Genomic DNA, 11,253 nt, shown 5'->3' with positions numbered 1-11,253 from the left:
TGCATGGTGGCATGACTGGCTCCAGCTGGCATGGTAAGGGGAATGGGGTTCGATAAGGGGCAGGGGGGCAGTCAGAGGACAGGAAGCAGGGGGCGGTTGGTGTGGGAGTCCCAGAGGGCCTGTCAGGGGGCGGGGGTGTGGATAGGTGGCAGAGGGTCCCAGGAGGGGGCAGTCAGGTGACAAGGAGCGGGGAGGTTGGATGGGGCGGATAGGAGGCAGGGACCAGGCTGTTTGGGGAAGCACAGCCGTCCCAACCTGGCCCTCCATACAGTTTTGGCACCCCAGGCTATATGAACACTGTTCTATTGCCAATCAGGTTTGCATGAGGAAATCTCAGTTTGTTGACCTGGATTCTGTGTTTCTTTTTTTTTTTATTCTATTTAAAAAGTCAAGGTACCTTACTTCAAATACAAGTATGCAAAAGGCATTATTCTAGATTTTATTTTCAATGTATAGCACCACATATTTTGGTGAGTGTATGGGAATAATCCCCACAAGAGATCACAGAATACAGAATCTATTTTACAGTAATATTGAGTCAGACAGAGAGAGAGAGAGAAAGAGAGAGAGAGTGTGTGTGTGTGTGAGAGAATAAACATGAAGAACCATTCCACATCACATTTCATTTGACTTCTGATGAAGCCCAGGCAGTTAAACAGAGCCCTTTGGTAGCCTAATTTACAATCGTTCTGGTCTGTTTAGCAGAAAATGAACTAACTGAAGTAGAATTTCATCATTAAAACCTTTTACGTTATTGCCTTCCACAGCTTCATATAAGGGCTTACTTTCTGTTCCCCAACAGATATTCTTCCGAGGGTTATTTTGATCAGCTTGTACAGTTAGTGCTAAGGTATTCAGCTGATAACAAAAGAAAGCGAAGTATTTTCCATCAGTGATCACAGCCTGCGATACAAAGGGACGGGTCACATCTGCCTCACACCAGAATCCTGTAAATGAAATTACACCCTAGTTACACAAGGCATAAGTAATATTCATATTGGCACAATTCCAAACAGGGGCTTGAAATAGAGACAGTTACAAACCTAAACTGCTTATCCTCAAGGAACAAGATAGATTATTATATAAAATGTTTTGACTGAAAAGTCTAAAACTAAGAACACATCCCCACCTCACCTACCCCCAAGAAAAGTTTTATGTCACATACTTTAAGGACCACTTTCAAAATTATACTAATTTATATGCTCACAAAACTAATATTTTCAATGCGTATGGACTCTCATGGAACAGAGTCTGCCTGCAAAGGTTACCCATCTTTCACAAAACTGCATGTTTAAAATTAGATACAATGTACAGCACCACACATTTGGTGTGTCCTGCAGATACTATTTTTGGGGGCAGGGAACCAGACCGTTGGCAGCCCAGCACCTTCTATTTAGAGGAGAACTGAATTTTCCATGAACCCTCTTACGGTGAAATGACTTTATCCATAAGGGAATGCACTTATTCATCATGACAATTCAAGAATATGTTTGGTTGATTCAAGTTTAATACACCATTACTGTTGAATGCTAAAATGGTTAGACAGACAAGCTAAATCTTTCATGGGGTTCTCCTTTTATACTATATCATGTTGTTCTGCATGCACAACATATGCAGTAGCATATGCAGAGAACTGAACTTACAGCACAAATATTGAATACATATGCTTCCTTAAGCAATGCTCACTACTAAAATTATAAAATAACCAGGTAGAGTCAGAGAATGAAGACAAATGTTCTGTCTTATACACCAATGTCACTGAAGATTCTAGTTGACTTGTAAAGATGAGAATCAATTTCAGTGTTACAGGTACACCACAAAAAAAAAGAAGTTTGGATCACATGTGATTAGCATATGCTATTACACGTGCAAAATTTGATGCAAAACTATTTTCTTATTGTTTTATACAGATCTATTAATTAGGGGATTTGCATCACTGTGACCCAAACATGGTGTCATTACTTCAGAATCTGCTTCCACTGCCAGAAGCTAGTTACTAGCGAATGGCATCTGTAGCTAAGTGAATTAAGTTCTCTTGAACCTTCTCTTCTTTCCAGCTAAGGTCTTATTTAATATTTATAAGCCCTTTATGGAATTTGAATTGTACAGATGGTGAATATGGGAGTTTGCTCAAATATACACACTCTCTTTTTCTCAACAATTACGGTTTTTTTTATTGGCTATTATTTTGATCAGATACAAGTAGTGCAATACTAGTGATCAATATGTAGATCTATTTTTTTGTAATCTATCTTGGATTACAAAAAATCTCTAGTCTGATATTATGCAAGTATACTGGGCATTATTTCTTCAGATATACACTGTTAGAATTTAGTACAGGGCATATCTGAAAGGCCAAGCGCTAGAGCAAGAACATTAGATTTCATGTGCCTGTAATGGTTTACTAGTTCAGGATAAAACATTAGCTTGATCCCCATAGCAACTATTCATCTTTTTGTGTTTCATTATAATATACAATACAAGCTCATGAGACTGCTTTTAAAGACGGTTCACCCTATTGCATAGTAAACTGGCTTATAATCAAATTCAACCTTCCATGAAGATTTGGATAAGAGAAATTTGATTTATGTGCACCAAACACAGAGTAGAATTTAACTGCCAAAATTCCACTATAACACCCTATTTTTTGGGATACTAATTTCAGCTGCTTACTATCATACATTACAGCCAAAAAACTTTAGTGTATAGACTACATATTTTAACCTAAAAAATACCAAAAATAATTTAACGTATATAATTGCAAAATTAATAAGTGCCATTTAATGTTCTATATATATTGGCGTGATTCTTTTCTACTAGTCTTCAAGCATTTTACTCAGATTTAAGGGTCTTGTTTTAAAGAATTTGTTAATATCTCCCATATACATAGTTTAATTGGCTCGTTTAAGTTTCAGTAATGAAATTAAAACATGCTCTACACAGAAAGAAAATCACATATGGACAATAAAAGGAAAGGGAGAAAGAAGTCTGCTCGCCATTTATAGATGTAAAGACAATCAAGCATAAGTTTTGCCTCACCTTGATACATAGCTTGTGCTGCAGTCCAAGCAAAGAGACTTGCAATACCATTAGCTCGATAAGTTACTTCAATTTGATCAGCAAGGTTTGCTTTTAATAATCGCTCCCTTTTCAGTTTATCAGGAATCAAATGAAATTGCGTATGACCATAGCTGCATGGATCTGCGACTTTTGATCCTGAGTTATAAAAAGGAGAAAAGTTAAAAGCCACTTTAAAAAAAAAAATCAAATCAAATGAAATGAAATGTTATAGGTAGCATCAGAGGTTAAGGAAAAAATATTATTTCTGACATCTCTATTATTCAACTTCTACCCAAAGTAACAAGTTATTTAAAAAGTTAGTTTGGTTTGCAATGCTGACATCAATATTTCTTTGGTTTCCTCTAGTTCAGAAGACAGTCTCCTTATGAACTCACTTGCTGGCTAATTTGGAGAAAAGTCACTGAAATTAAAGTTAATAATTTACTAATTTTGGTCCAATCTTGCTCCCACTGAAATTAAAGCGGTATTGCCTCTTCCCCCTTCATTGACTGGATGTTGTTTAAAAAGACCAGAAGACTCCTTTTAAAGCTGACAGGTAACTGATCTTCCTCTAGCAAGAGTGGTAAGAAGCATATTTTTCTGGAGCTGTAGGAGAATAAGAGTGGGCTTGGCCCTGACTGTGCAGGTATCTGGTTTATTACAGAGAAGCAGCAGCCTCTTTATGAGTAAAGCTATCTGAGCCCCCTTGTAACTAAAAGAAAAGCAAAGAACAAAATCCTTTTAAGGCCCAATGACCCATTCAGAAAACATTCTGCATTTTGAATAAAATATTTTCAGATCAAGACTTAAATGACTCCTTCTGAAATATGAAGTGTCTAATGTGTCACTTTATCACAATTTGAAGTGTATGGTTTTACTGACTATACCCAGTCTCTTATTTTTTTAAATTAATGTGCAGCTAAGTATAGCACCACAGTCATGTATGCCATTAGACAGATTTTGAAATTGGCTCCTGCAATAAGCCGTTTTCAAAAGTGTACCATTCGTTAGTACTTCTACACAGTAACTATGTTCCTATCACTAGGAAGTCTTACCTATAAATACCTTGTTATCGTACTGTCTTTTGAACAATGGAAGTTTGTCTGGTTTGTGATTAACAACAGGAACTTCTCCAGGGACTGAATAATCTAATGGTACAAACTTGAAGGAACGAGAGAGAAAGAAAATCAGTTCAGCAAGTCATAGAAATGTTTTTGATCTCAGTATTATTACATAGTACATTGATACCAATATTTTGATTCTTAAGAAAGAATTGTTTAAACAGCCATCCAAACACCTAGGGAATTCTCATTGAGCTCAACATCCATTTTACAACCTTGAACAAACCTGATCCTGTTCCGAGAGAGAAACCAACAAGATCGTATGTTTGTCCTAGAGAGCGTGAATCTCCTGCAGCAATAGAGAAGTGTGTGTGTAGAACAGGAAGGACTGAAGTGCGAGAGCCTGGACAATTGTTGGTTAGCACCACTTTCCACTGACTGGAGATGGCATATCCCACATTTTGCAGGGGAAACAAAAAATGAACACCAAAACTTCACTAACAGCATTTTGTGTTGGACTTTTATCCTCACATTGAATACAACATGGTCATAGTATTTTGCAGTTCAGATTTTTAAAAAAGCAGCTAGCCAATCATACTGGATGCCCAACTCAAGATGCCAATTTCAAGAATGCTAAGCATGCATCCTCTGAAAGAGGACTCAAAAGTTGAACACCCAAGCAAAAAAAAAAAAAAAAAAAGTCATTTTTTAAAATCCTGGTGTACATTTTCTTTGGCAAGTTATAGAAAATCTAAATAAAACATACGGAACTGAGAAACTTTCAGTCCTGCCACTGAGTTTAGCACTGACCATATGATTGCTAGCAAGGCTTCCTCCAATGGGTAGTAGCCCCAGTATACACCGATTTCCTCACATATTATATATGTATATTTATTTCCTTCCCCCCACACTTAAGTTTACTCTAAAATACAAACTAGATTTTTCCAAACTCAAGTTTCTGATTAATTGAATGATTACATCTTGATTTCCCCCTACATACATATTGTATATATATTTATTTATTTTGGTGGGGGAGGTAGGAGAAGAGGATAAACAGGAGACTCTTTCCCTAGTAGTAAATTCTAAGGAAGTCTCACCCAAAGTGTTTGTGTACAGCATTGCTGAATGCCTCACAAAAGTAGAATAGAGGTTAAGTGCTATTTTTTCAAAAGTTCCCTAAAACTTCTCTGAAAACAGATGAAAACCCAGTATAAAAATTAGTCATACACACCTACAGTACTATATGTGCTGTTATTTAACAGTTTGAAGTTTATTCTGTATTTAACTAGATTTTATTCTTTGTCTACCTATTTGTAATTATCCTACCTCATGATTTAGAAGAAAGCCTTGTTAAAACCAACACAGTCAAAGAAAGCATTTTAAAGAATGTACAAAGCTACATTGCCTACTTGTAAGGGCACCACGTTTATCACCTTCCTGACACTAAAACTCTGATTTTCAGATTTACTGTCACTCAGTTTAATCCTATCTAGCAGTCTCAACCTTGGCAAAGCACACAATCAAATTAACAAAACAATAAAACAGTCAAAGTGCAAAGCACAGCACCCTGAAGAAGCACACAGGACTAGCTGGCAGGGGCACAAAAGAAAAGTGTGCATGTTTCCCCTATGCTGCCCTGCTATCCTGGAAAGGTTAGGGATGTGCAATCAGTTTCATTTTCTTGAAGAGGCAGCTCAGCTTTCAAAAATTTGGTAAGCTATATGCTAACACCAGTGATTCTTCTATATTATTTTTATGTTTGGAATTACAGAGTTCAAGTTTAAAAGTTTAGATGCAACCTCTCCCCCCCTTTCAACTCTGCTCACTTTATCTACATATTCATTCTCTCATTCATTTCCAATGACTCAGTCTCCCCCTCATTTGTACCACAACCCAGATTCACTGCCTCTCACATCTTGAGGAGAAAAAAAAAGGAAGAATTCTGGTCCCACCAAGACTGGCAAAAGTGGAATCTGTGACAAAAGGAGGAGCTACAAAAGCCAGGGGCTAGACTCTTCCAGTACAAGCTTCTATGCATGCTATACACATGAAGAATTTAAAGAGGATGTAAACAGTACCAAGAAACTGACTAAAAACATTCTAAGAATTTATAGTGAAGTGGACACCTACACTTCATGACATTAAGAAGAAGCCCTTACCTATGGCCTGTTCTACGCTACAAAGTTAGGTTGACTTTTTTTGACTTAGTTTTGAACTTGTCTACACATATATTTCTCTCCTGCAGATGTAAACGCCCTATTACAGACGCAATGCCACCACCTCCCCAAACGAAGCAGAGCCAGTCAATCTAGATCTGTAAACGCAGTGCAAGTGTAGACATTACCCATCTCAACTGTAACAGTCGACTGGCAGCTGTCTCACAATTTGCCCTTGTGCTCACATCAGTCGCAATTTTAAACTCCACTGCCTGGGGTCATAGACACCAGAAGCCTGTCCCCACCCTTTAAAACCCCCAGCTTATTTTTGCAATGCCTTTTCCTGATTGCCCACTGAGGTGAGAACACCTACTGGGCCCACTGTTGTGAGCATCTGACCATGCTGGCTCCAAAAGAGTAGGAAAAGAGTCATGGATCACCTCAGCCTGTGGGGAGAAGAAACCGTACAAGCCAAGCTAAGGAACAGCCGAAGAAATTTAGGGTATGTCTATAATGCCCTGTGACTTAAAAAATCTGTGACTTAGCTGACTCAGGCTCATGCTAAGGGGCTGTTTAATTGCACTGGAGATGTTCAGGCTTGGGCTGGAGGGTCCCAGAGCACAGGCTGCAGCCTCACCCTTAAAGTCTACACCGCAATTAAACAGGTCCTTAGCCTGCGTCAGCTAGCACGGGCCAGCCATGCGTTTTTAATTGAAGTGTAGACACACAGGTGTACAGATTGCATAGGGTGCTGAAATTGTGGCCCAACAGGGATTAGCAGCAGTGCCATACGAAAGTGAAGAAATTTCAGCAGGACTATCAGAAGGTAAGGAAGGGCAACAACAAATCTGGGGCCTCCCCTACACCTGATGCTTATAGCATGCCATACATGGCATAGACCCCACCAGCACACCACATATGACGGGACACTTTGCCGGAGCCTGATGCAAAGATCTATTCAGTGCACAAAGGGAGGGGAGGACTGCAGTGAGCCAGGAGCTATTTGACAATCTTCTGGAGCCAAGACAGTCCCACCAGGCAAGGGCAGATGGGCCAGATTATGAAGTGGGAGAGTGCTCAGGTAAGTGTACACATGCATAATTCCTTATAAGCATTTTATCTTTTTATTGCCCAAAACCTCCTCTCCCTCTCACCCTTCTTCCCCATTTAAAAATAGCTCCCATCTCATTTGTGCATTTAGAGAACAAAAGTACTGACTTCTGATTTTCCATTGTATGTGTAATATGTTTGAAAATAAAGAACAAGTAGTCAGTCCTTGTGGCACCTTAGAGACTAACAAATTTATTTGGGCATAAACTTCCATGGGCTATCACTCCATGCATCTGATGAAGTGGGTTATAACCCACGAAAGCTTATGCCCAAATAAATTTGTTAGTCTCTAAGGTGCCACAAGGACTCCTTGTTGCTTTTGCAGATACAGACTAACGCAGCTACCCTTCTGAAACATGTTTGACAAGAAGATTAAAAAAAAAAAGTGTGGCAGTCCAAATTACACAGTCCACATCAGATCAGTGTCCTGTTGTCAGACAGTGGTAGAAGAAAGACTGAGGTAGCATCTGCTTTTCCATTATATGTCTTGATGGGCTAGACAGAACCACAGTTCCCCCCACATAGAGTCTTTTGTTTATCTGAAATGGAATGTGCCTTATTACTTCTTGAGCACTGCCTCAACATTCATGGAGATACCCTGCAATTGTCTCCTGAACATTTCTAGAGATAATCTTGTTTCTTCCACCCCGATAAGAGATATTCCCACTCTACAATGAATTCTGCAGGCACCAGTACAATAGCAGCATACAAGCCCGAATAATTTCAGCATTCCAGTATCAGCCGAGTTCTCTGTGCTTTTACATCAGTCAAACTTTGTAGTGTAGACCTGGCCTAAGTCATCTTGGATACCATTTCATCAATATCTACCTACCTTTGGAAAGCACATAGTACACTGTAATTCAAACAAGAACATAAGAATGGCCATACTGGGTCAGACCATTGGTCCATCTGGCCCAGTATCCTATCTTCTGATAGTAGCCAGTGCCAGATGCCTTAGGGGGAAAAGAACAGAATGGGGCAATTTATCGAGTGATCCATCCCCTGAAATCCAGTCCCATAGGTTATGGGGCACCCAGAGCATGGGCCTGCTAATAGCCATTGATGGACCTACCCTCCATGAACTTATCTAATTATTTTTGAACCCAGTTATATTTTTGGCCTTTATAACATTCCCTGGCAATGAATTCCACAGGTCGACTGTGTGTTGTGTGACGAAGTACTTCCTTATATTTCTTTTAAGCCTACTGCCTATTAATTTAATTGGGTGACTCCTGGGTCTTTGTGTTATCTGAAGAGGTAAATAACACTTCCTTATTCATTTTTTTCCACATCATTCATGGTTTTATAGATCTGTCATATCTCCCTTATGAGTCTCTTTTCTAAGATGACTAGTCCAGTCTTTTGAATTTCTCTTCATTTTATCCATATTCCCTAGTCATTTTTGTTGCCCTTCTCTGTACTTTTTCCAATTCTAATTTATCTTTTTAGAGATGGCCAACCAAAACTGCACACAGTATTCGAGGTGTGGACATACCATGGATTTATACAGTGTTATGATATTTTCTGTCTTATCATCTATCCCTTTCTTAATAGTTTTCAACGTTGTTAGCTTTTTTGACGGCCACTGCACACAAAACAGATGTTTTCAGAAAGACATCCATGACTCCACAATCTTTTTCTTGAGTGCTAATTTAGACCCCATCATATTGTACATATAGTTAGGATTGTTTCCCAATGTGCATTACTTTGCATTTATTACCATTGAATTTCATCTGCCATTTTGTTGCCCAGTCACTCAGTTTTATAGTTTTAATAGCAACTAAAATCATGAAATAAATAAGATTGTTATACGTACAATAGAACCTTTATAGAGGAAATTAGGTTTTTCTACAAAAGTTTTTCCCTGAGATATGACTGGTTGAGTTTAAAATCAAACAAAAACAAGCAAACATTTATAACAATGGTTAGGATTTTTAGACAGAACATACTTATGCTGTGAACTGTTCAAAGCAGAGACTCTCTTACTAGGTGTTTGTATCATGCCTATCACAGCAAAGCTAGTGTTATACATGTTACATACTAAATGCTACTGTAACACAGTACTAGCTGATATTCACTTTTAGAAGCATTAGAAACATCCATACCTCTGGAAGCTGTTTTGGCACACGGATCTGAATCTGTGGTTTGTCATCTATCTGAAATCTCACTGGATCGATTCTGCCAGTTCGATATCCTCGACAAACAACAGTCTCACCGCGCTCCCAATAGAAGTTAACCTGTGGTTTTAAATCTGAAATGAAACACAGTTTGTTTTTAGCCAGCCCATTACCCCCGTGTATACTTGGTGAAAGCATGCAAAAAGACATCAGCCCTCAGCACAAAAACAAAATAAAAAAATCAGTCAATGATGTAACCATTACCCACAACAGCCCAGGGGCATTTCAGCACAATCTCTTCTGCTGCTCCATGGCCTAACCTCCCAACCAGCCCCAGCCCCGATCCCCAGTAACCCCCCTCGCGCAACCTCCCGCCCCACCTAAGCGGGCGGCGGCGAGCAGCGGGTTGCAGCTGCCCAGCGCGGCGGTGAGGGAGGAGACCAGCTGGGTGAGGAAGGGGGCCGCGACGTGCTGCTGCTCTCGGTAGACGAAGGGTCGCTCTCGCTTGCGCTGGTAGAAATGCTCCTGCAGGAGCGCGTCACAGGCCAGGGAACGCAGCTCGCTCAGATCCGGGCCCCCGGGTCCCGCCGGCTCCGCTCCCGCGGGGGGCAGCCCCGGCACGAAGACGGTCTTGGTGAAGCTCTGGTACCAGCGGTCCGCGTTCAGGGAGAAGGTCTGCGGGTAAACCACGTACTTGAGCCGCTGCAGCCGGCCGTAGAGCCGCAGCTTCTCCGCGATGGAGGGCGCCGCGTGCACCTGCTGGTAGAAATACTCCAGCCGGCGGCGCTTGGCCGACTTGCTCTTGGCCGTGTGGGAGGCGACCACGGGCGGGTAGAGCGGAGACGGAGGCTGAGGGGCCGCGGAGAGCTCGGTGTGCAGCAACCGACAGCTGCCCTGCCACACCAACCGCCACCCCCTGGGAGCTGCCATCTTGTCAGAGGGGGAGGGAGACTCGGGACGGACAGGGGAGTGTACACCAGTAATTGGCTACTATTAGTCACGTGGGTGCTTTGATGCGCCAATCCGAACGTTCCTCTGAGAAACTGGGGGCCCCGAGAAAAAGAGGGCGGAGCCACTTCTTGAATCAAAGCATTTCATTTGCCCGTCGCTCCAGGAAACAGTCAAAGGGGGAGGGTTCCTTTTCAAGAAAGTGGGGGGCGGAAGAAGCTCCTTCCTAGCCACTATGCGCATGCTTCCGGCGGACTGTCTTGTTGAGGTGTGTTGTCAAACCCTGGGCGCGAGGCGCGTTGGGAAAGAGGACTACAGTTCCCAGCATGCAGAGCGAGAGCTGCCGGGATTGGGGCCGCCGCAAGGTCGGCTGAGTGCTGAGCGCTTCCGCTATGCTGGGGGCACCCGCGCTCCCCAGCGGTCCTGGCCCCGACCCCCTGCTCCTCTTCCTACAGGGACCTCGCACCTCTAAATTTCCCTTCCCAATAACCTGCTTCTCCCCCCCGACCCCCACGGGGTGAGCCTGATCTCATGCCGGGGAGCCGCTATCACAGGGGGCTGTCCCTAAACGGGCCCCTGAGCCCGCCCCCCGATCCTGCTCTCACCGGGGGTTCCCAAACCTATACAGGCCCCTGAACCACACTGCCCCAATCCCGCTATAACCTGTGGCTCCCATCCCTAGGCTGGACCCTGACCCATACTCCCAGATCCCACTATGACCAGGGGCTCCTGGCCCAATATGGGCCCCTGGACCACAGCCGGTGATCCCGCTTTCTCCGGGGACTCTCCTTCGTATCTGGA

The 11,253-nt window shown here is 42.0% G+C and overlaps 1 protein-coding gene across 1 annotated transcript; it reads right to left on the bottom strand.

Annotated features, from left to right (window-relative positions):
• Window positions 1-411: 411 nt before the first annotated feature.
• Window positions 412-10,464, bottom strand: MRPS30 (mitochondrial ribosomal protein S30). The gene is made up of 5 exons (XM_084629656.1): window positions 9,885-10,464; window positions 9,493-9,638; window positions 4,116-4,221; window positions 3,040-3,216; window positions 412-947 (listed from the first exon to the last, which is right to left on the bottom strand). Exons 1-5 carry the CDS (start codon window positions 10,432-10,434, stop codon window positions 679-681), a joined length of 1,248 nt encoding a protein of 415 aa, XP_084485782.1. The 5' UTR covers window positions 10,435-10,464; the 3' UTR covers window positions 412-678.
• Between the last annotated feature and the right edge of the window lie 789 nt (window positions 10,465-11,253).

This window comes from Lepidochelys olivacea (assembly GCF_965140295.1).
Source record: "Lepidochelys olivacea isolate rLepOli2 genome assembly, chromosome: 5".
In the NCBI taxonomy this organism is placed as follows: domain Eukaryota; kingdom Metazoa; phylum Chordata; order Testudines; family Cheloniidae; genus Lepidochelys; species Lepidochelys olivacea.
The sequence above is the reverse complement of the archived record's forward strand: the minus strand, read 5'-3'. Positions and strand labels throughout refer to the sequence as shown.

What these genes read in the sequence shown, in the direction of transcription:
- MRPS30 (XM_084629656.1), bottom strand. Translation starts at nt 10,434, where the DNA reads ATGGCAGCTCCCAGGGGGTGGCGGTTGGTGTGGCAGGGCAGCTGTCGG. An exon ending in CGATAACAAGGTATTTATAG is followed by an intron (nt 3,217 to 4,115) that starts GTAAGACTTCCT and finishes TTTATAACTCAG; the next exon opens with GATCAAAAGTCGCAGATCCA. An exon ending in AGCACAAGCTATGTATCAAG is followed by an intron (nt 948 to 3,039) that starts GTGAGGCAAAAC and finishes TTTCATTTACAG; the next exon opens with GATTCTGGTGTGAGGCAGAT.